Below are 25,268 nucleotides of genomic sequence, written 5' to 3'. Positions count from 1 at the left end.
ATATTCTCACGGATTGCAGCAGCATCAACATCCAAAGAGGCGTGGGATGCATTGAAGGAGGAGTATGAAGGCTCTCCTCAAGTTCGTTTGATTAAACTTCAAACATTGCGAAGGGAGTATGAGAATCTGAAGATGTATGAGAATGAAGACATTAAGGTCTTCACAGATAAGATAGTTGAATTGGCAAATCAATTAACTTATCATGGTGAACAGAAGTCAGATGTTCAACTCATACAGAAGATACTCATCTCTCTCCCAGCCAAGTTCGATAGCATAGTCAGTGTGTTGGAGCAAACAAGCGATTTGACTTCAACAAAGATGACAGAGTTGATCGGGATCTTGAAGGCTCATGAAGCAAGGCTGGCTGCAAGAGAAGAAAGCACCAGTGAAGGAGCATTCGATGCTCGTGTTAAACACAAAAATTCTGGTGTTACACAAGACAACTCAAAGCGCCAAGGAGGCAAGAAGTGGTGCGGTTTCTGCAAGAGAAACAACCACAATGAGAGCGAGTGTTGGAGGAAACAGAAGAAGGAAGATCCAAAGAAGGATCACAGAAGTAACAAGGAGTGTTACAATTGTGGCAAGTTAGGCCACTTTGCAAATCAGTGCTACTCAAAGAAGAAAGAGAAGGCACATGTGAGTCTCGAAGAAGATTCAAATGAAGATCACATGTTGTTCAGTGCGAGCGAAGCAGCAACAACAGTGATGGAAGATGTCTGGTTAGTAGACAGTGGAGCAACTAATCATATGACAAAGGAGGAGAGTTACTTCTCAAAGCTTGATAGGAGTATCAAGGTTCCAATAAAGATTGGAAATGGAAGCACAGTCATGACAGCCGGTAAAGGAGACATTACCGTCATGACCAAAGGTGGCAAGAAGACCATCAGAAATGTATTCTTGGTTCCGGGTTTGGCAAAAAATTTGTTGAGTGTTCCACAAATTGTTTCAAGCGGATACCGGGTGAGTTTCCAAGAGAAGAGATGCATCATAGATGATGCAAAAGGAAGGAGGATAATGGATATCCCAATGACTCACAAAAGCTATCGAATCAGGATGAGTTCGGCTCAGGTAGAAGAGGCCTTGAGCGCTAGTGAGCAAGGAAAGATGGAGACATGGCACAAGAGACTTGGTCATGTAGGCGACAAAAGGTTGCAACAAATGCAAGACAAAGACTTGGTAAAGGGATTACCAAAGTTTAAAGTCAAGAAGGAAGCATGTGAGGCGTGTAGACTTGGAAAGCAATCACGCAAAAGCTTCCCAAAGGAATCTCAAACTAAGACAAGAGAGAAGCTTGAGATTGTACATACGGATGTATGTGGGCCGATGCAGCACCAGTCTGTTGATGGAAGCCGATACTTTTTGCTATTCTTGGATGATCATACTCACATGTGTTGGGTATACTTCATGAAGCAAAAGTCAGAGACATTCTCACTGTTCAAGAAGTTCAAAGCAATGGTGGAGAAGCAGTCGGATTGTACCATCAAGACACTGAGATCAGATGGAGGTGGTGAGTTCACTTCACGAGAATTCAACCGGTTCTGTGAAGAAGAAGGAATCAATAAGCAAGTCACCTTGCCTTATTCACCACAACAAAATGGTGCAGCGGAGCGCATGAATAGGACCTTGGTGGAGATGGCTAGATCGATGTTGGCAGAGCAAGACTTACCGCTCAAGTTATGGGCAGAAGCGGTATACACTGCCTCATATCTTCAAAACCGTCTGCCATCAAAGGCAATAGAAGAAGATGTCACTCCTATAGAGAAGTGGTGTGGACACAAGCCAGATGTGTCACACATGAGAATGTTTGGTAGCATATGCTACATACATATCCCAAATCAAAAGAGGAGGAAGCTAGACGTCAAGGCAAAGCGTGGAGTCTTTGTTGGATATAGCAACCAATCCAAAGGCTATAGAGTTCTCATTTTGGAGAATGAGAAGATTGAAGTATCAAGAGATGTCGAGTTTGAAGAAGGAAAGAAGTGGGATTGGAAAAGGCAAGAAGAAGTGAGGAAGACATTGGAGTTGTCTATGGAAGACTCTCACTCGCCTGAGGATCAAACCGAAGGTGCATCCAGTCCTGAGGAACAAACCGAAGGTGCATCCAGTCCTGAGGAACAATTTGGAGGTACTTTCAGTCCTATTTCTTTTCAAAATGATGATCATGATACTAGTAGTGGAGATGAAGAAACTTCTGAGGCACCAAGGAAGTTCAAGTCCATGGTTGATATCATGGAAAGGGCACCGAGAGTAGAGCTTGATGAAGCGGCTCAAGCTATAGAAGCTTGTCTTCATGCAAATGAAGAACCATACACTTATGATGAAGCGTGTGGTACCAAGGAATGGAGAGAAGCAATGAATGAGGAGATAGCCATGATTGAGAAGAACAAGACGTGGGAACTAGTGGACAAGCCAAAGAAGAAGAATGTGATAAGTGTGAAGTGGATCTACAAGATCAAGACCGATGCAAACGGCAATCACATCAAGCACAAGGCGCGGCTAGTTGCAAGAGGGTTCTCTCAAGAGTATGGTGTTGACTACCTTGAGACGTTTGCTCCTGTCTCAAGACATGATACAATACGAGCCATACTTGCCTATGCGGCTCAGATGAAGTGGCAATTGTATCAGATGGATGTGAAGTCAGCCTTTCTCAATGGCGACCTCAAGGAAGAAGTGTATGTCACACAACCGCCTGGGTATGTGACACACGGGAAGGAACACAAGGTGTTAAGGCTACACAAAGCTTTATATGGTTTAAAGCAAGCCCCAAGGGCATGGTATGGAAGGATAGATTCATACTTTCTTCAAAACGGTTTTGAGAGGAGTATGAATGATGCGGCCTTATACATCAAGAAGCAAGGAGGAGATGTGTTGATCGTGAGTCTATATGTGGATGATATAATCATCACAGGAAGCAACATTCAGAGCATCAACACATTCAAGGAGAACATGAAGAAAGAATTCGAGATGGTGGATCTTGGATTGTTGAACTACTTTCTTGGAATGGAAGTAATTCAAGACAATGGAGGCATATTTCTTTCACAAGAAAAATATGCAAACAAACTTGTAGACAAGTTTGGGATGCGAGACAGCAAGAGTGTAAGCAATCCACTTACACCACAAGGAAAAGGAGTTGAGGATGACAAGGAGTATGGAGATCCGACTAAGTATAGAAGCATCATTGGAGGGCTTTTGTACTTGTGTGCATCAAGACCTGATGTGATGTATGCAAGCGCCTATCTCTCAAGATACATTTCATCACCTCGCATGAAGCACTACCAAGAAGCCAAGAGGGTGTTAAGATATGTCAAAGGAACATCAAACTTTGGAGTGTACTTCACAAGCGTGAAAGAACCAAGACTTCTAGGCTACACGGACAGCGATTGGGGTGGTTCTAAGGAAGACAAGAAAAGCACTTCAGGTTATGTGTTTACTCTTGGATCAGCCATGTTTTGTTGGCAGTCAAGCAAGCAACAAAGAGTGGCGCAATCAACGGCTGAGGCAGAGTACATAGCCGTGTGTGCAGCAGCAAATCAAGCAGTGTGGTTACAAAGACTATTTGAAGACTTTGGTCAGAAGTTTGAAGGAGGCATTCCGATCTTATGTGACAACAAATCAGCAATAGCAATTGGGAAGAATCCGGTGCAACACAGAAGGACGAAGCACATAGAGATCAAGTACCATTTCGTGAGGGAAGCTGAGCAAAAGGGAATCATTGAACTGAAGTATTGCAAAGGGGATGATCAACTCGCAGACATTCTCACAAAGGCATTGGGCGGTTCAAGATTTGAAGATCTAAGGAAGCAGCTTGGAGTCAAGTCGAGATATGATTAAGGAGGAGTGTTAAACTATATAATCTAATCTCTCCTTGATACATTTACATAAGTTAGTTATTTATGTTATTACACAAAGAGTTGTAACTCTTCATGTTGTGTCCTTTAGTATAAATAGTTGTGTCTCTTATACTTGTATTGATTCGATCTCTATATAAAGATCAATCATCTGTTGTAAATATATCACCGAATCTCAATAATACAAAAGTATTTTCAGTAAAGTTTATAAGCCTGAAACGTCTATCTTATTCTTTCTCTCGAACTCGTGTGTAACACACTGTGATCATTGTGTAACACAAGCGGTTGGTAAAAGATTAACAACCCTAATTAACTCGTCTCTCTGTTCCACTTCCTCCAAATTATTCTATTCAATTTTTAAAAGATAAATGTCTTACAAAAAAAAATGTTTATGTTACAAAAAAAAGGTTTCTAAAAATAGATTTTTCAGATTTTCTATGTATTTTTGCAAATTAAGAAAGGTAAATTATTATTAACTTAAAATAATTATATTTATTAAAGTATTTAATCAGAAAAATAAAACATTTATTACCGAATTTGAATGTTGTTTTAATATGTGTAGAGACAAAAATAAAATATCTCCCAGAAAAAAGGAGTATCATTTGTGTTTATCTTCTTTTTTCATTACTTCTGAAAAAGAGCTCAGCTTAATAAGTTAGTTAGAAGTCAACGAAAATATAGTTAATGAGAACCGTGCTTAGGACAGCGATGAATCATACAGACAGAACTGGCTGGATGTAAAGCAATCTGTTGTCGTGGTAATAACAAAATAATAATATACTAATCAGAAACTGCGCTTCACAATCAAACTTATATGGTCTGATTTGGTCAATGATTAACGCATATTGAGAATGAATTGCATTCCGTTACTACGCTCATCCAAATCAGAGACTTCAAACCCCCAACTAGTATTATATTTATACATACATCCTTTTGATCCAGTTAGATTACTGATTACATGTCTCTGACTTGATTCTGATTCATGTGTGTGTTCTTGAACAGGAACAGGAGCCGCAGAGAGGGAGGATGCAGGAGATAGATCTTGCTATCCACACGATAAGAAGCCATGGAGCCGGCGTCGCCTCTAAACACAAACACGACTGGATCATACTCGTGATCTTGGTGGCCATCGAGATCGGTTTGCAGCTCATATCTCCTTTCTACAGATACGTTGGGAGAGACATGATGACTGATCTTAAATACCCTTTTAATGACAACACCGTCCCTGTCTGGTCCGTACCAATCTACGCTGTGCTGCTCCCGATCATAGTATTCGTCTGTTTCTACATGAAGAGGACTTGCGTGTACGATCTTCACCACAGCATTCTCGGGCTTCTCTTCACGGTTTTGATAACTGGTATCATCACTGACTCCATCAAGCTCGCCACGGGACGCCCTCGTCCTAACTTCTACTGGCGTTGCTTCCCTGACGGCAAAGAGGTTTACAATGCCTTGGGTGGTGTGATATGCCATGGTAAACCAGGAGAGGTTAAAGAAGGTCACAAAAGCTTCCCGAGTGGACACACGTCTTGGTCTTTCGCGGGACTTGGCTACCTCTCGCTTTACTTGTCTGGTAAAGTCAAGGCCTTTAACAGAGAAGGGCATGTTGCTAAGCTCTGCCTTGTGTTCGCTCCTCTTCTCGCGGCTTGTCTCGTGGGGATATCGCGTGTGGATGACTACTGGCATCACTGGCAAGACGTCTTTGCTGGAGCTCTTATTGGTCTCTTTGTGGCTGCCTTTTGTTACCGTCAGTTTTATCCTAACCCTTACCACGAAGAAGGGTGGGGTCCTTATGCTTATTTTAGAGCGGCGCAGGAGCGTGGACAAGCGCAGAATGGAGATGTGTTGAGGACAATGTCTTTGCAGGTGGAACCAACTTCTCTTGAAAACATGGAGTCTGGCACTTCATCTGTTCGAAGATGATTAGTTCCTCTTCTTTCTTCATTTGATTATTTGGTATTTTTCATTTTGGTCGTCGTGAGAGTGTGGATGAGGTAGTTGCATGTGTATTTTTTAACCTTTAACTAGTACTCTTACATTTGTATGTAAATCTATTCTTCATATCTTGGTTTTTGGCATTTTTTTTAATCAGAGTCGTCAAGAAGATGGCACCATATATCTATATTCCGATTATACATCTCTCCCTAACTCACAATAAAACGATAAAATTGGAAGTAGAGTACGAAGTACGAAAAGAAAAGAGAGATTCTTATTATAACGAAGTAGAGCCACAAACAAAATAGCGCTAGAAGGAGGGGTCGAACCTCCGACCTTGTGGTTAACAGCCACACGCTCTAACCAACTGAGCTATTCCAGCTTTTTGACAATGGAGAAAAATAAAGTGATTTTAACAAAATCAAAAATACAGCCTTGTAATCTCTTAATTTGTTATCCTGTATATATTTGGGTTTCTTATGTTTCAGACCCCCTTGTAATATTGGACTGATCGTAATACAAGTGAAATAAGAGTTTCTAGTTGGGTTGTTTTGCTTCTTAGACATTAGTTCAATCTTCGGAGTTCCGACTAAATAAAGACCCACCCAGATGCCCCAGAGGCATTTGTTCTAAATAACCTAAAAAGCCATCAGAGGTTGTTTAGTGGGTTTAAAACAGATCAATTATTGCCGCCACATTTGACACAACATTACTTTCATGAATTGGAAATTTAAGTATAGACATGGTCACATGGCAAATGTTGATTGCTGCTGTTATAGATTCATTCATGTCATATCCAAATTCAAACCAATGGAGTGAAATGCAACAAGTTGATAAAAAATAGTACCACTAGTTTCTGTCTCTATGCTGGAAAATATTACAATTCCAGGGAGTATTGCAAGCTTTCGGATTTTCTAATTTTTGAACAACAAAACATTTCATACTAAAAATTTACAACAAAACCAAAAGAACCTCTCCGATCTGAGAAATTCCTGGGAAAAAAAAAGAACGAAAATATATAAATAATAATCACACAAATAGCCCTAAAAAAAAGAAAAGAGGAGAAAGCAACGAGATCAAAAACAGCCCCCCAAACTCTTCATCTCTCTTTTCCTTTGTTCATAGTGAATGGAAAAAATTTAACGAGATGCAGTAGTGACAAGAGGGATCGAATCAGATCCTCCGTGGGGAATCAATGGAGATCTACACAAGGGGCAGTTGAAATTGAGATGCTGGATCCAACCTTCCAAGCACTGTTTGTGGAACACGTGTCTGCAATCCAGCTTCCTCACTTGTTCTCCGGTCTTGAGTGTAGACAAACACACGATGCAATCCGAGGATGCGGAGGCGGCGTTATCAGCGTAGAGGTATGACAAGAGTCGGTTGAGTTTGAGCTGGTCGGCGAGGTTCGCGAGTCCGGAGTAAACGGAGGAGGCTGAAGCATCTTCTTCGACGACGACAACGGAGGAGGAGGAGAAGCGGAGGAAGAAAGAGCGGAGGTGTTTGAAGAAAGTAGCGATGAGAGCGACGAGCATCAGAGGGATTGAATCGGAGGAAACGTCCGAGAGTTGACCTTGTAGTCCCATCTTCTTCTACAAGATAATCTTGTGAGTGTGTGTTGCTTCTGCTTGAATTTTTAGGGATTTGCTATTTTATTTTTCCACCGGCTCTCTCTTCCTTATATGGAGAATAGGAGAGGAGAGAGATGAAATTACACAGGCCACGTGTTGCGGGACCCTTCTCTTTGCTCTTTCTTAACCCTATCAACATCACTCCTTTTCACACTATTCATCCAATTACTTTCATTTTTATAAAAAAGTTATATGCCCAAATATTTCATTTTTTTCATTTTTATCCCCCAAATTTATGAAATTCGTAGGAAAAAGAAAGAAGGAAAGAAATCAAGTCAAAAGCATTTCATGCTTGAATTCACACAGAAGAGGATTTACATAGAAAAGGCCAATTTAAATCGTTCTAAAGAGATGTTCAGTCCAAACCAATCTACATAGAAAAGAAAAGCACTACCACTTCTCGCATATTCCTGGCTCTAGGGATATGGAAAATGCTAAAATCCGAAAATTGATCTCGTAAAAAACGGCAAATATTGGTCAGTCGATTGGATATCAATCAAATCAGAGCAGTCTGTCTCTACGTGTATTGTGATCACTAGTAGTAACACACAAATAAGACATTGCCCAAAGAAATCCTTCTATTTTTTATTTTTTTTCACTAAATTTTCATTCATCGGAAGAACACCTTCTAAACAAACATGAAATGGACCCAAAGACAACAGAATTCCCAACATAATGGATGTCTGCATCTCAACTAACCCAAAAACTTATACCTATAGCAACAGCTCCGGTCGGACACACTGACATCCCTGCCCACATCTCACCAAAAAATAACCCAATACAAACAATCAAAGGAAGCGGCTTTCATTGACAAAAGACTCAAATAGCCACAGGGGATGACCAATCTGCACATAAGACCTTATCAGTCCTTGCCTAGTAACGCTTTGTGCTATGAAAGTTGCTCCTTTGTTTGCTTCTTTGACCACAGACATCAAACGACAACCCTCAATCCGTGCCAAACCCATCTCAATCTCTCCAACCTGATGAAGAAAGGATGGCCATGCTTGAGGTCGTTCCACCGCTCCAACCAGCTCGCGAAAATCACCAGCCACTATGATGTTCGACATCCTCTGGCTCCCCATACTTTCTAAAGCCCATAGAAACACCACCAGCCTAGCCTCATCCATAGATTGAATATTGCTAAAAGCTCTTCTACTATGGCATAGAACAACACCGCGCTCATTACGCACAACCCAACGTCCCCCTACCACGAAGTTAAATCTGTTCCACTCGAAGCCCACATTGCACATTTTCCATCCCGCAGGAGGAGGACTCCACTTTGCTTTGATCACGCGTGGCCTCACGTTAACTTCAGACAACAACTTCTTTTCAACCTTTTGAGCCTCAAACCACTCCTCGGCATCCCGCAGAGCTCTGTCCAGAATGTTTGATGGCTCCGGTCGTAGGCTTTTAAACATGAGCTCATTTCTTGCCTTCCAAAGTATCCATAATATCCAAGGCCATATCCGGAGGTCCGGACCTACACCCGTACCCACTTGCTTCAAATCCAGCAGGTAGCTGATATTTTCATAAATCGATGTCGCATGATAACCAAACCGCGGGTTCGGAATGCTAGAAATTGCCCACACATGTCTTGCCACAGGACATATGAAAAGCATATGATTAATAGTATCTCCCTCCCAACCACATATTTGGCACCTCATGTCTGCTTTCAAACCTCTTGCTTCCAGCAGTTCAGCCACCGGCAAGGCTCCATTCAACATTTTCCAAAAGAACACCCTGATTTTTGGATAAGTAGGCACTTTCCAGACCTTCTCTTTTAGTGGATTAAGCGATGGCTGAATTAGGGCTTCCGGTTGAGATCTTTTTATTTTCTCAGAGAAAGCTAATTGATAAGCAGAACTAACCGAAAAGTTGCCACTTCTAGTCAGCCTCCAAACAAAAAAAAAATCCTCTTTAAGGACAGCCGGTTGGTTCTTAAGTAGAAACTCAATATCAGACGGCACAAAAAGGTCATTAAGCACGTCTTCCTTCCATCTCCGCGCTGGGAAATCTATCAAGTAAGATACCATTAGGTTGACATCAAAGGTAAGATTTTAAATCCAAGGAGCTCTCAAGCCCTCCACCGGATCGTCATCCCATTTATCACACCAGACTCTAGTATGAAGCCCATTACCAACCATGAGTTTAATGCCTTTCAGAAGAAGTTCTCTTCCACACAACAAACTTCTCCAAGCGTACGACGGTCTGGAACCTAACAACGCCGAGAGAAAGTCACCTTCTGGATAGTACCTGCTCTTTAGGAACCTTGCAATTAAGCAGTCCGGAGTGGTAAGGAGTTTCCAGGCCTGTTTTGCCAACATCGCCAGATTAAAGGATTCCAGATCCTTGAAACCCATTCCTCCCTTATCCTTCGGGAGACAGAGACGTTCCCAAAAAATCCAGTGAATCTTCCTGTGATTAGGCTCAGATCCCCACCAAAACGCAGCTAACATGCTTGATAATTTGTCAGTGATGGTTTTGGGGAGCTTAAAACACGACATGGCAAACGTAGAGATAGACGAGCCCGTTGATTTGATAAGCACTTCCTTTCCTCCCTGCGATAGGAGCTGATAAAACCAAACGTCAAGCCTCCCTTGTGTTATGTCCTTGAGGTAGGAAAACAGGTCCACCTTAGAGCCCGAGAAGCATTCCGGTAGTCCTAAGTATTTGCTAGCTCCGCCCTGATTCATGATCCCTAAGATCCTCTGAATGTCAACTTTTAACTCCTCGTTGACCTTACCACCAAATGAAATTGATGATTTTTCCAAGTTGATGTTTTGACATGTCGCTTTACCATAGAAGTTTAGAATTCTATGCAGGGCAGAAGCTTCGTTTCCGGTGGCATTACACAGGAATAGGCTATCATCCGCGAAAAACATATGACTAACCGCTGGTCCGTTCTCCCTAAACCTCATATCATTGATCAGGTCGTTTCTTTCAGCCACATTAAGCAGGTGAGTTAACCCCTCAGTACAAAGTACAAAAAGAAAGGGCGAAAGAAGATCACCCTGTCTTATACCTCGTTGAAGATTAATCAGACCAAACGGCTGGTCGTTGATGAGAACCGAAAAGGTGACTGATCTCACACACCTCATAACCAAGTTAACCCAAATAACGCTGAAGCCCAAAGCTAGCAGTAAACTCCTGAGATAATTCCATTCTACACGGTCATATGCCTTAGACATATCGGTCTTTACTGCCATACACCCCTCCGAGATACGTGGATGCGCTATCAATCCATGAACAGCTTCATGCGCAATGATTATGTTATCTGAGATCAATGCGAAATCCTTCTATTTTCGCAAAGAGAGCTGAAATATTTTTGTTAACATCTTTGAAGTCCAAAATGTTTTCTCATTTATTCCTTTTAGATCCATACGAGTCCACTAACCATAGTATGATTGATCCATGAAAAATAATTTTGGCCGATCGGGATCTGAGTGTCTAAAAGAAGCATATAATGTATCACGCTTCTTGCGATATGTAGAATTTCATGATTACACATTAACTCCAAAATTTCCATCATATGAAAACATAACATCACTACTTTCTCAATCTCCTGATATCAAATCATATTATTATTACTATTGGTCCTAGGTGTTTATTATTTCCTCCGTTTTTGTAATAGTTATTGTTCTGAACTTTAAATTTTATTTTATTTTTGGAGTCATTTTACACTTTTAATGTATTTTTATTAATTTTTTATTTTTATCAATATTTTTACTAGTTAATTATCAAATACAAACAAATTAATGTTTTTTATTGTAACTCGTTAAATATCAAATACAAACAAATTAATATGTTGATCCTCTTCGTTTTAAAGACGTTTCGACTAGCGGCATCGGCCAACAATTACACTACGATAAAAAAAAAATTATGTTGAAACTAAAACAGTCGTAAACTGATAATCATAGGCAGAAAATCAGAATTGTCGTTGTCGCTTATATTTTCAGTGTCATATTTACTGGTTTTTATTTGCCAGCAACTGAATAAGTAAATCTATTTTGTCTTGACTATGACTATGTTGTGTTTGCCTAACCGTAGAGATAATTTTGAGTTGATGCCGTTTATCTCAGGATTGATAAAACGAACAAAGGTTATTAAATAAAAATAAAATAAAATATGTAAGATTTTGTGAAATTTTTTAAACTTTGTATAATATAATATGAAACATATGGAGTAAGATTTTTGTTTGGTACAAGTATTTATTAAGTTGTGATTAAATACAACGTCCAATCAACAGAGTTATTGAGTCACCCTAGTCTTGAATATCGATCAACTTTTTAAGAGTACTCCTCATCCTCAACATGAAAAAGTTGTAATAGCGTCGACATTCGTTGGATTTTACACATTATTAATCCGAGATAGCTTAAGTAGTGTTTTAATTATTGTTTACAAACGGCTTCATTAAATAACTCACCATCTAGGGTTATATACTATTGATTTACTCAAGTGTAGAACATTGGAGAATCGTTTTACAGAATATAAAAAGGAAGTGGGCGGTTTGAAATTATTCTTTAATTAACAACTGACAGTGATGCCCGTTTCAAAAAAAAAAAGAAAACTAACAGGGAACCAACTAATTAATTATCCCTTATGGTTATTCTTTTAATTATAAGAGTTCAGAGCTATTCGTTTATGGACTCGACTAAGATTTATTAGCACGATCCGCGCCTCGCTTATTGTCTCCCTCGTGATGCAAATATGCTTTGTAATGCTCCTTCATTCCAAGTATTCACTTCGTGCTACCTATGAATGATCATAACTTTCTTTTTAAGAAACTAATTAAATTATAGTAATGATCATTACTATAATAATAAAACATAATTACAATAGAATAGAAAAGGGAGAGGTTTTAGGTGTCCCGCCGTCCAAAAAGATATGGAGATCGAGGGGCTCTTAAAATAGACACAAGTTGGGATTAAGATTATATCCAAACTATAAGTCATCGCATTAGCCAACCATTGACAACCACATCGACTCTCTTTTGACCTAATTATACCCCATTATTGGACCATCTCTCGATTTAACATCATAATTAGTAAGTAAAGCCTAATTACACTACTCCACATCTCGTCATCTTCATTCCATGGTTGTAATGGACTCTTGTGTTAATAGCGTGTGCGTGTCTAATCCATACTCACTGTTTATACGCATAAACCATAATAGCTAGATCTGTCGACTGGTGACAAAATAAAAGGTATAGATATGTCGACCGGAAACGAAACCATTTTGTTTTCTAAATGATTAAAATTTTAGTATGTAACTCATTCAGTTCTAACCACACAAGCATGGTCGAGTAGTACGACATATTTCGAAATATGATAAGCCTATCATGGGTTTGAAACCTACTAAATTCATATTTATCCGCTTGTGTAATAAAAAAATATGAATTTTTAATTGATATTGCGAGTAACTGGATTTGTCTGGCGCCTAGTTGATATGTTTCCATAGAACTAGTCGGTTGGGGTTTGGTCTACGGATGCCTTGGATTATCAAAAGGAGAAAAAACTCACTTAGTTCTATGAAATTGTGGTATCAGTATTTTTTATTCCTAGGTTTCATATACTTTAGTCTCTACCAAAACTTGTGTTCATTCTCTCTGGTGAACTGTTTAATTCACATCATCTTTTATCACCAATCAAAATGACATATAAAATTAATAAATAATATTTTTTTATGAAAAAAGCAAAATAGCTAGAAAAAAAGAAGGATGCCAATGTAAACAATTGACGTAGTAATTAAGCAAAATCCTAAATTTTAAAAGCTAAACATTAAATCCTAAACCTAAAAATCTAAATCTAAAACCCTAAACCCAAAACTTTAAAACCCTAAACCTAACCTTATATCGTAAGCCCTATAAACCTTAAACCCTAATGTCAGCGTTAACGTCTTTCTTTTTTTTCAGCCATTTTTTTTTTAAATTTTAATATTATTTTTATTAATCTTACATGACATTTTGATAAGTGATACGAGATAAGGTGAATTTGACAATCCACCATAGTGAACGGAAGTTTTTTCTTGAGTCTCAGTTTTCTCTCTCATGAGATTTTGCTAAATCTAAAACATTTTAAAAATGAAATAAACAATTCGATTCAAACATTATATGGGATCAAAAGCTAGGATTTGATTTGCCTACTCGCAGGTAACGTCAGGCTGATTGTGAATCTCATAGCATAAATTCTAATATGAATAATTTTGCAAAGTGTGTTTTGAATTTTAGGACATAACTCGAATATAATATACTAAAGTGGATTTGCAGAAAATTTGTGCTGAACACGCATGCTAAAACCTCTATTGGAAAACTCGCCGACTAGGGCCGTATATTCGCCGCAAACACGTTGTTCGACCACAAAGTGCAGCGATTTGACGTTCTTCGGTCACTTAATCTGTGAAAAATAAAAAGTTTATCCTTTCTTATATTTGAAGTTCCAAAAATCACGTATTCTATTGTAAATCTGACATATGTTGATTAAAAATCATAAGAATAAGAAGAAAAAAGAAAAAAATCGTAAACAATAAAAGAAGACAGGTCTGAAGTTTACTTGTTGAATGTTGAAGACGAAGACATTTATGTCTTTTAAACTTTATTAAACCTAAAAGGGGGCACGATCTATTTCTCCCTCGGAACTATCGCATAGCGCTGTATCCCCACAGAGTTTGGTGGTCATCCTCTTTCTCCATAGATCGAAAGTTTCAAACCTTATTACACCTGGATACAAAGATGATGATCGTTTTACACCTGCATTGAAAGTTCGAAATCCTTTTACACCCAAAACTGGTTTACTGTTGGTTTACTGTATATAAATTAAACCTGATCATCCTATAACCAATTATATACTTGATTAAACCAAAACAACCCATTAAATTATCAATTACAACCCGATTATCCAAATCTAAATACCCGAGTTCTGGGTTTCTTCATCGACAAAAAAAAAAGTAACCTTAAGAACGAACCCTAAAAACAAAATCACCTAAATCTTTGAAATTGAGAGGAGATTTTCGAGGGTTTCTAGTTGATTACATCTGTTATCAATGTCTGTTGTGTCGTTTCATGAAGTGCCTTCTCTTGTTGACGAATCTGACGATGAAGAAGCTATGGAGCGAAACGCCTTTCGAATCGAGGAAGTTGTGGCTGGTTTCATTGATGAGGCTCCAATCCGTCATGATATTATTCCAGAGAGTGATAGCGACAGTGATGCTGAGGAGGAAGAGGGACAAACACTTTCGAAGAAACAAAGAACCCGAGATCGTGACCGCCTGAGACGAAGTGATGGAAACCTGTTCGAAGGGCAACTGTTCTTCAATGGAGTGGCATTTAAAGAGGCTGTTCTTGACTACGCATTGAAGACAGGCTATAATCTGAAGCAATATAGATATGACAAAACCAAGCTTGGATATTGTTGTGCAGGAAGAAATGTGGATTCGGTGTGTGGTTGGCGTATCTACTGCTCTACTAGGGCAGAATCTGAGCGATGGCAGATAAGAGTGTTCAAGGATAAGCATAGTTGTGTACCCAATGGAGAATGTAAGATGATTAAAGTCCCTGTTATAGCTAGGTTATTTGTGGATAAGATCAGGGAAGAAATGGAGTATTATATGCCTAAGAAGATGGAAGAAATTATTAAGGAAAGATGGAAGATTAGTGTCTCAAGACCTCAATGTCAAGCTGCTAGAAACAAGGCATTGAGATGGATTGACAAAGAATATGAGCAGCAGTTTGCTCGTCTTCGTGACTACGCAGCTGAGATCATGGAATCAAACATCAATTCTACGGTGGAGGTTGAAACTGTGAAAAATAAAGAAGGCCAGGATGTGTTTGATCGATTTTATGTGTGTCTAGATGTGTTGAGGAGAACATGGAAATCGACTTGTAGGCCAATAATAGGAGTTGATGGTTGCTTCTTAAGAGGAAAAACCAAAGGTCAATTGTTGGTTGCTCTAGGTCGAGATGCTGATAATGCCATCTATCCTATAGCATGGGGTGTTGTACAAGTTGAAAACACTGATAATTGGTTGTGGTTTGTGAAGAACATCAAGGCAGACTTGGCCTTAGATGATGGTGATGGTTTCATATTGATTTCAGACCGTCAAAAGGTGAGTTCTTTGTCTTGTAAATGTAAGTGTCTATGATTAAGTGTAATAGATTATCTTTTTACAGGGACTGATCAAGTCTGTAAAAACAGAGCTACCAAAGATTGAGCATCGAATGTGTGTCAGACATATATATGGAAACGTGAAGGGCAGACATGGGAAGAAGACTGAGCTGAAGAAACTAATTTGGTGGCTTGCATGGAGCTATAACGAGGCAGAATATAAGGAAAGGCTTGACCGTGTGTTCAACTATGATTCAGAGGTATTTGAAGATGTTATGAAGACAAATCCAACTTCTTGGGTAAGAGCATTTTACAAGATAGGCAATTTCTGCGAGGATGTTGAGAACAACTCTACAGAATCTTTCAACAGCTCTATAGTTCAAGCGAGAGAGAAGCCCTTAGTTCCGATGTTAGAAACAATTGCGCGTCTGGCGATGGTCCGTATAGCTGCTAGAGATGTTAAAGCTACCGAACACAAACACATATGTACTCCTTATGTGATTGAGTATCTTCAAGAGGAACATAATAAGGCTGCAAAGTGTGTGGTTCATAGGAGCACAAATAATATGTGGTTAGTGAATCTCGAATGATGTTATTTTCGGGTTAGCTTAGAGAAGAGATCATGTAGTTGCATGAAATGGGATATCACAGGAATCCCATGTGAGCATGGATACGGTGTTATACTCCAAAAGAAACTAGAAGCTCAAGACTTTGTCTGTCACTGGTTCCGGACATCAACGTGGAGAAAGACTTATGAAGAGGGTATAATTCCGATAAGAGGAGCACGGTTCTGGCCAAGTTCATCAGCTCCATCAGTTCATCCAGCCCCTGATCCTGATCAACCTGGCCGCAAAAAGAAGAATGCGAAGGAGAAGAGGAAGAAAGGTGTTAATGAGTCGCCAGTGAAGAAGAAAGCTAAAACTCTGAAGCGAATAATGCATTGCGGAATTTGCGGTGAGGCCAACCACAACTCTCGGTTCCATAAAAAGGTATGCCATTATTTGTGTTTGTTAGAGGGTCATAAGGATGTATCATATCAATTTGCTATTCTTTGATACATTTTTCTGTTTGTTACAGGGTCAGAAGGATGGAACATCACAAATCAAAGCTTCCCAAGGGCCAGCTGCTCAAGAGATCTAGGAGTCGGATACATGTAGTAGAAAAAAAAAGAGTGGTTTTATGTTTCTGTCTTTGTCACCTTCTGTATTATGCTCTCTATTTTGAATATATATATATATATATCTAAGATATCTTTTGGCTTTGCAACACCATAAACGATTTCATACTACAAAACAAACGAGTTCATCATAAAAGACAACACACAACCACAAGACAAAGAGTTTCACACATGAAAGATGACAAAAAGACAACACACAACCATAAGACAAAGAGTTTCACACATGAAAGATGACAAACACCAATTCATTAACATGGATTAACCTATAACTTTTGTGAGAGCAATCAACATAACACATCCAATTACTACAACAACACACACTCTCTTCACACTCTCTTTTGTCTCCACCAATGCAGCCTCAACTCTCTCGAATATCTCTTTCTCCAGCTTCACTTCCAATCTCTCAAACGTCTTCTTCTCGTCAAGCTCACGTTCTTCCAAAATCTCTGTGACCATCTCTTCAAGTCTTCCAAATTTTCTTTGTAATGTCTCTATCTCATCTAGTAACCCTTCATCAACCCACTTGAAAGCATGGTCATCATTCTCCAGCTATAAACAGAGAATTTAATAGCAATGAAAGTCACAAATCAACAACATTTACAGCATATAACATTGGAATGATTTTTTTTTTTTTTTTGGGATTTAGCTTTGGATTACCTTCTTCGCTACAGCATAACCACATCGATAGTAACGTCGGTACGGATTGTTCACTGAATTCGACATCTTTGGAAGAATCTCAAAGCCACACCAACATTTCTTTGGCACACCAACAACTCTTGACCGCCTCCTTGATGATCCACTCGAATTTCCAGACACATTGCTCATCTTTAGTGTTCTTTGTCACGATCTCTCTCTTATTCTCCCCAAATATGAGTTTCCCCAATTCGATTTTTAGGGTTCTTCCTCAGTTATTGCGAATTTAAAACAAACATAAAAGGATTCTCGGGTCGGGTCGTAGATAACCATTTTGTTAGGTTTACAAATGGTTTGGTTTAAGAAAATTTGGTTTACTATTGGTTCGAGTACACAGACCGACAATTTCAACGGTATGGAGATATAGATTTCGAACTTCGGATCCAGGTGTAATAAGGTTTGAAACTTTCAATCTAGGGAGAAAGAGGATGACCACCAAACTCTGTGGAGATACAGCGCTATGCAATAGTTCCGAGGGGGAAATAGATCGTGCCCCCAACCTAAAAAAGAAGAAACAATCGAAAATGGACACTAGAACCTTCGAACTGAGGTTGGGCTCGCTTATCATAAAAGCACTAACCGCTAGACCACACATAATCATGATATTTATTACACATATTTAGTTTATAACCCCTAAAACAATATTAAAACCCTAAAAGTTACACCCTGATTAATCCCCGTATAATTTCTGATTAATACATTCGACGCTAGGTGCCACCGCACCGCACGCGCAGTGCCTAACGAGTTTTCGAACATGGGCTAAAACTATCTCCAATAGTACTCTATTTTTTATTCTAAAATATAGTAACTTTATAATAGAGTTTGAATTCGCTATAATGGGACTCTATTTTAAAGTAAAAAAAAAAAGTGATGAATAAAATAATAAATTACTCTATATTTGGTGTAAACTTATTTTTTATTTTATTATAGAGTGATAAATAGAATATGGTTGAAGCATAGAGTGGAGTTGGAGATGATGCTTAGAATAATGGGATTATCCGTAACACCTTGGAAAAAATAAAACCAGGATTTGGACGCCAAGATGTTAAAAAGATTTATGGAAGACTTTCCACGCAAGTCTAGAAACCAAAACCAAGCTCCATTATTGGTAGTCGATGATCAGTGATTTAATTATATGACCAACCAATTGGTCCACGTTCTTGTCTAGTCAAATAACTAACATCAACGTATCAACTAGCAAGTTTAAGCAAACAACGAAAAAGACAAACGAAGAGAAGATGAAGGAAGAGCAAGGTCTGTATAAGATTGCCAAGCAAGCATCAACGTGGTCCTATGCAATTGGATTCGACGTTTCGTTACACTAAAAAAATATTTTATTTTTTCCTGAAGTGGGAAAACACCAACAAAATTAGAAAAAGAAGAAAAATAAATCGTTTAAAATGGAGCGTGGCGAAGTGTGAACACAAACACCTAGAGAGATCTGAGAGTCAATTCTTCGGGGTGACATGTGCATGAGAAGTATGTCAAGACGCGTTTTGGGGGTTTAAAACTCTTAGCTAATACCGAAGTATTATTAATCAAAAGATCCCCGACAACAAACGCATTTTATTTATTCTAAGACTTATGGGCCAGTGTATCAGAAGACTCTAGAAGAATTCAGGCAATTACGAATGACTAAATGGGTAATGAGGTCAGGCATTCGATAGAAAGCATAGAAAGGAACTTTACGCAAGTTCTTAATTAACTAATTTCAAATTTGTCTTTATTGTATGAAAAATCTAAGTTCATACCTTGATTAAGATTGGCTAATGCGTTTCACATTTTTGTTCTCCACAAATCCTTTTGCAAGAAAATAACTACATTTTCTTTGTACAAACAAATTTTCTATTGAACAATTAATTTGAAATTTCAGAAAAAAGAAAAAAAAAGAAAAAAAAAAAGAAAAAGAGAGAGCTGTAAACACGATAGTTGTATGTTAAGGATGGCTGGAGTTTGAACGTTGCATGGTGTAAAAGCGATAAATCACACAACAAAGACAACGACCTAAAATGAGATTGTGCATGCGAAGATGTAAGGGTATCAAGACTCGTTTGGGTTTTTTTTTTGCAACACTCGTTTGGGGTTTATCGTTTATAATTCTTAGTTAGGATACCAAAGTGTAAATAATCAAAGATCTCCAACAACAAAACATTGTTAGTGTAGAAGAAGACTCTAGAAGAATTGAGGCAATCATGATTTATGAATGACTAAATGGGTAATGAGGTCACTGAAAGCAGATAAAGGAACTTTAAGCATGTTTTTAGTTAACTAATTTGTCTTTATTATATGCAAAATCTAAGTTCCTGCCCTGATTAAGATTGGCATTATGTTTCACATTTTTTTATTCTCCACAAAGCCTTTACAAGAAAAATAAATATGTATTGTGATTAAAGAAGAGAGACACAACATGATATATAACACTAGAAAAGACATCATGATAAGCTTTCTTGACTACAAACTTGGCTCATCCGCCGTTAGTTTGAGGTGAAATTAATATGGTTTTCTTATGATTTGTCATTTTTATATATTTCATTGTACTTTGTACAAACAAAAATTTTCTGTGGAACAATAAATTTGACATTTATAAAGAAAAGAAAGAGATCCGTAAATAATAGTTAGTAGTAGCGTTAAGGATGGCTGGACTTTGGATGATTTGTGGTGTGAAGGCCATAATCACACAACTAAGACAATGTCCTAAAATGAGATTGTGAGGAAACATGACCTTCACTTTACAAGTACACTTGGACTAATTTCCAAAAGGTCAGTTCAGAATTATAGTTTTCAAAAAAAGAAAAAATCGTTTTCACAAATCAAAAGTATATTTTGAACATAAAACTTTACGTGACAGTCATACTAAACAAAATTTTACAAAAATATGTAAAACAGAAAGAGCACATATTTAGTCAAAGAAAGTATACGAATTACGTTGCCAGTTTCTCATAGTGGATTCATAACGTTCCTGAGAACTTAAACTTTTTAAGAGCATTTTTAGTCCATTTTTATATCTATATTATTAAAAGAGAAGTACCCAAATAAATTAACTTTCAATTTTTCAATTTATTTACAATCATATGCCACTGAAGTAATAAATTTACTTACTTTTTAAGATTTTTGTCTTTTATACTTTAATTAATGCATATCCTAAATCTAATTTTAATTTTTAAAACGAATATAAATACATATTCATAGGAATTTCTATTTTGAATTATGTAAATGAAAGTATAAATGCATATTTATAAGGGTTTTCTATTTTAAATTATTCTTTCAACCAGCTTTGGTAACAATGCAATCGGTTTCCATATCTAATAACAATCAATTCAAAACAATTAATTAAATAATTAGCGTGCGTAAATATATGTTTGCAGAGATTTTCCATTTCAAATTACTTTTTCTACTGTTAACCTTTTCATAGAATAATTAAATAATTAGCTAAAATTTTGGACTTCAACTAATTTAAGATGACCCAAATTATTATGTATGTTTATACAAACTTAAGCCCATAATTAATTTGCAATTATTGAAAATTAATTGATACATTCATTTTTTAGAAATCTTAATCCATTATATAAAAAACCGATAAAACTTGTAAAAATCGATAATATATTACGATTAAATTTTACTCAAAAAAATTGTTAATCCATGCAAGTTCTCTATTTCCTTCATATTTTTATTGAAAAATAAATTGAAAAATATATTAAGATTAAATTTTACAAATGCATCATTTAGTATAAACAAAAAAAAAATATCCGTGCGGGTGCGGAAATCAAAGTTTAGATGATGGTAAAAATCTAAAAACCTAACTTCTTACTTAGAATATAAAACAAATTTTAATAATATAGCTAAAAAAATCTAAAGAAAAAAATAACTAGGAGTTATCTACTGGGTCAAGCATGGTTGATCAGGTAGTCAGATTCCAGTTTTTAACAATTTTTACAAGTTTTATCGGGTTTTTTTTTGTGGTGTAAATGTTAAGATTCATACCAAAGCTTTTCAAGTTTTTTACAGAATTGTTGCACAAGCAACTTATTTGAAGAATCAATAAAGAGGTTACAGGGGGAGAAAACAGAGATTAGAAGAAATTACTCAAGAAACTGCTGCTAGCTGTAGGGATCGATGAACCAGAATATCGTAATGTTATATCGGGTTTTTATATAGTTGTAATAATTTTTTTTAAAATCTAAACCGGATTTACCGGTTCGGCCTTGAATCCGGGTCGGATTTCAAAACATATTACAATAACTATGTAACACAAGTATAACATTTAGTATAACTAAATTTTAAAATTGAAAATAAATACCCGCGCGGTTGCGCGGATCAAGGTCCAGTTTGTCTTTATAATAAATATTTAGAGACAATATCACTCCAATCCATCTCTATTTTTTCTTCATTTATAGAAGGAGGATAACATTATTTTATATTTTAGTTTATATTAAAAAATTGTTATTTTTAAAAATTACAATGAAACAAAATTTATCTCTATTATAAATTTTTTTTTTGTGCACAAATTCTTTCATTACTAATCAGTAGAAAGATCTCATGCCCAAGTTATCCCACATATGAACACCATTTACAAAAGCACAAGTGCAAAGAGAGTTTAGTCAACGCATTGGCTTCTCCGTTTCGATCACGAGAGGAATGAAAGAAGGAGATATTGACGAACGCAAAGAAGATCGCATGGATATCACAAACGATTCCATGAATTTCTTTAACCTGCATGACTTGGTTGATTGCTCTGCGTTGATGATTGCCAAACACATTACTAGTGCTTCAGCCATGAGAGAGGAGTTGACGAAGTCTTAAGTACACGAACCTTGGAGAGGTGTGGTGAATCTGGTTCCGGTGAAGATCCAAACCAACCCCGCTTGCTTTATGAGTAGTTTATTCTATGTCATGTCAGTTTTGCATATAGTTCTTGTATCTAGAGTTGTCGCTTGAATTATGTTCTTTGTCGGATCCGTTAAGATTTTGCTGATTTTATATCTAGAGTGTTGTGCTTTGATCCATTTCCTTGCTAATCTAAGAGCTCTTGTTGCAGCATCTGTAGAAATTGAAGAACTTGCTTCAAAGATGAGAGAGTTACTCGCAAGCCAAATAGACCAACATATCCACATGAGAATGTTTCTAGAAATTCTCGTTCGTGGAAGGCAAAGCTTGTCTTTGAAGAGAGTCAACACTTTTTCGAATTCGTCTTCCGTAGCTATGTGAACTACACAGTGAAGGAGAATTTATTTCCAAACTCCTGTCACAAATGGGCAGGTGAAGAATGTATGCATTGTTGTTTCTTTGGCTTGACATTTAGTGCATAGTATCTCTGTCTGAATGCCTCTTTTTTTTGTAAGTTGTTTCCTAAAGAGAGTGATCCTTGTATGATAGACTACACAAACACCTTCATCTTTGGAAAAAATGTCCTGTCCAGATGTCTTTTATCCAGCTGAACTTTGTTCCGAAGAGACTCGCGTTATTGATGGCTTTCATTAATGCATAACATTAGCAAACCTAGTGGTATATATCCCCAACTTGACTGGTTGCCAAATGTAGGCGTCCTCTGCTCAAGTTTGACTTGGTCTGAGACATTTGATCTGAGAGAAAAGAGAGATAAAACACCTTTAGACGTTTTGTATTCCATTGTATATCAATTGTTAGTAGGTCTGCTACTTTGAGGTCTAGGGCTGATTCCTGAGTGAGATCAAAGGTATGATTTGTTCATTTAATGAGACCTATGAATTTTTCCAGACTTTGGTGTTCTGGTCGTTACTAAATAGATTTCTTCCATGTATGATTCCTCTCCAACTATAGGAGCAACTCAATGATAGATACATTTAAAAATAATTTACTGTGACAATACTTTCCGTGTAGGACTCTAAGAATTCTTCTTTTCAAAATAAAAATAGTAAAATACATCGGTGATAGTCTAAGCTCTACCTCTTGTTTTACATATTCCTCGCCAAGCATGAGTAACACCAACATTTGGACGTATGTATCTACTTTTACAGGCAATGTACCAACCAAAACAGTCGTGGAATCATCTTGCTAATATGCCTATATGCAGCTTTAACAACAACTGAGCTCATTACTAATTGGCCCAAAAACTAATTGTCAGAGAAAGTATCCCATCACTTCTGGCCTAACCCAGTTGATAAGAAAGCGAATATTTCGGCCATATTTAACACATACGCTTGGTGGAAGTAGGTGATGCCAGTAAGAAAAATTCACATCAGATCCTGCAATTCTCTCTCTCACTCTCCAGATCTCTCTCTCTTCCTTCGGCGGAGATTTCTACTATGGCGTCTACGAACTTTGTTAAGCTTTGTCAATAAGGATTAAGTCTGATTGCTTTGCTGAGGTTTAGGGCCCTGATGGGCTTTTGCTTTCTCTAAACAATGCTGTGTTTCAAGTGGCGTCCAGTTTGTGAAGGACGTGTTAAACTAGGTCTGGATGTTCGGGTACCCTTTCGGGTTCGGATCGGATGCTTCAGATTTTTGAGTTTTCGGATGGAGAGGTATGGAATCCGTTCGGGTTATTTTATACTTCGGATAGGGTTCGGGGTTTTAAGGTTCGGGTTCAGGTTATTTCGGGTATAACCGAACTGTATAACAAATAATAATAAAATTTTATGTATCTTTGATTTGACTCTGTGAGACCAGAAACATTACTGTTGAAATTAAAAGATTGAACAACTTAATATAAAATTTATGATCTTTCTGATTTGTTATTACGTTGATGAACATGAGCATGTATTATTTTTTTCCGTGTAATGTCTATTTGTATTATCCTGAATAGAAAATGGTAAAGAATTCATCTATTCAAAAATCAAAACAGAAATCAAACGTGGATAACCATGAATGTTTGAGCTCATGCCTGTGTAAAGAACAAAGAGAAAGCAAATCGTAAATCCTACTTGTAATCAAACATAAATCAAAATAGCAAAGTATAGTGATTCATACATGTAATCAGTCATAAAATGAGTTTGAGTATAACGCTCGGCACCAACCCGCTTCACCTCTCCCGCATTGGACCTTCGACGACGCTTCTTCTTCGTACGCGCGGGTAGTGCTTCCCGCGCTGCTTCACCCGCGTAACTCCTCGACCAAAGTTCTTCGATAACGCGGGTAGAGGAAAATGGATGTCACCCGCGTCACAGTCACCCGCGTCAAGACGTCGACGATCCTTCCATCTCGTACGCGCGGGTAGTCGACTCCGCGTGCTTCTTCCCGTGCTGCTCCGTCGATGTGGTGATCCCGTGACGCGGGTAGGAGATCCCGCGCCGATTCACCCGCGTGGCTTTGTCTTGTGATTGAACGATCCCATTCTTCACCCCATATTGGATCGTAATGCCTTTAAACACCTTTGATCAGCTCATAGGACACTCTACTACCTGATTAGGACATATGAATGCAATATGGATTCTAGAGATGCTAAATTCCTAATCTATATGATCATTATGTGCAAAAATGGACGGTTAAAACAATGTAAAATCACAAGATATCAACTGAACATATACATTGAAGAAGGAGAAGACGAAAAGATAAATGTGAATGGAAGATGTAAGTTTAAGATTTAGTAATATATATTCGGGCATTTCAGGTAATTGGTTTGGGTATCAGATATAACCGATCGGGGACGGGGTATCCGGACTGATTGAATGCTAAGCCCGTTCGGATTTTTTTAAACTTTGGTTCGGTTTTTGGTTTGGATTTTTTGGGTTCGGTTTTGGTTAATATGTCCACGCCTATGTGAAACTACTAAACCAGTGTTTGATTAAGTTTATTGGCCGTGATGGCCCTTTGCTTTCTCTATACTTGTTTTCAAGTTGTGTCAAGTTTGTGACAGAAGTGTTGTCTGAAAAAGAAGAAAAAAGGATTGGGGCCTAGGAAAACCAATTGTT

At 37.7% G+C, this 25,268-nt stretch overlaps 5 protein-coding genes and 1 non-coding gene across 7 annotated transcripts in view; 3 read left to right on the top strand and 3 right to left on the bottom strand.

Annotated features, from left to right (window-relative positions):
* LOC103839503 (lipid phosphate phosphatase 1) overlaps positions 1-5,964 on the top strand; it is a 9,714-nt gene extending 3,750 nt beyond the window's left edge. Inside the window, exon 2 of the mRNA XM_009116000.3 lies at positions 4,851-5,964. Within this exon, the coding sequence (XP_009114248.1) occupies positions 4,851-5,771 (921 nt within the window). The 3' untranslated portion in view covers positions 5,772-5,964. The remainder of the gene's footprint in view (positions 1-4,850) is intronic.
* Positions 5,965-6,091: 127 nt separating this feature from the next.
* On the bottom strand, positions 6,092-6,165 carry TRNAN-GUU. The gene has a single exon. It is a non-coding gene; the product is annotated as a tRNA-Asn (tRNA).
* Positions 6,166-6,676: 511 nt separating this feature from the next.
* Positions 6,677-7,594, bottom strand: LOC103839504 (E3 ubiquitin-protein ligase RHA2B-like). Its single transcript, XM_009116001.3, has one exon. It carries the CDS (start codon positions 7,367-7,369, stop codon positions 6,923-6,925), a length of 447 nt encoding a protein of 148 aa, XP_009114249.1. The 5' UTR covers positions 7,370-7,594; the 3' UTR covers positions 6,677-6,922.
* Positions 7,595-14,010: 6,416 nt separating this feature from the next.
* On the top strand, positions 14,011-22,779 carry LOC103839506. 2 transcript variants are annotated; one of them, XM_033280954.1, is made up of 2 exons: positions 14,011-22,202; positions 22,419-22,779. In XM_033280954.1, the coding sequence occupies exon 1, from the start codon at positions 14,453-14,455 to the stop codon at positions 15,548-15,550; it is 1,098 nt and encodes a 365-aa protein (XP_033136845.1). In that variant the 5' UTR covers positions 14,011-14,452; the 3' UTR covers positions 15,551-22,202; positions 22,419-22,779. The 2 variants fall into 2 exon arrangements, with proteins under 2 accessions (XP_033136845.1, XP_033136844.1); XM_033280953.1 differs by having other exon boundaries at positions 14,011-22,222.
* LOC103841102 lies at positions 15,627-16,653 on the top strand. Its single transcript, XM_033278327.1, has 3 exons — positions 15,627-16,051; positions 16,121-16,502; positions 16,591-16,653. The coding sequence occupies exons 1-3, from the start codon at positions 15,627-15,629 to the stop codon at positions 16,651-16,653; spliced, it is 870 nt and encodes a 289-aa protein (XP_033134218.1).
* LOC117127700 (uncharacterized protein At4g04775-like) lies at positions 16,949-17,515 on the bottom strand. The gene is made up of 2 exons (XM_033278326.1): positions 17,348-17,515; positions 16,949-17,239 (listed from the first exon to the last, which is right to left on the bottom strand). Exons 1-2 carry the CDS (start codon positions 17,513-17,515, stop codon positions 16,949-16,951), a joined length of 459 nt encoding a protein of 152 aa, XP_033134217.1.
* Positions 22,780-25,268: the final 2,489 nt, after the last annotated feature.

This window comes from Brassica rapa, chromosome A09 (assembly GCF_000309985.2).
Source record: "Brassica rapa cultivar Chiifu-401-42 chromosome A09, CAAS_Brap_v3.01, whole genome shotgun sequence".
NCBI classification, from domain to species: domain Eukaryota; kingdom Viridiplantae; phylum Streptophyta; class Magnoliopsida; order Brassicales; family Brassicaceae; genus Brassica; species Brassica rapa.
This window is presented reverse-complemented; position numbering and strand designations above follow the sequence as displayed.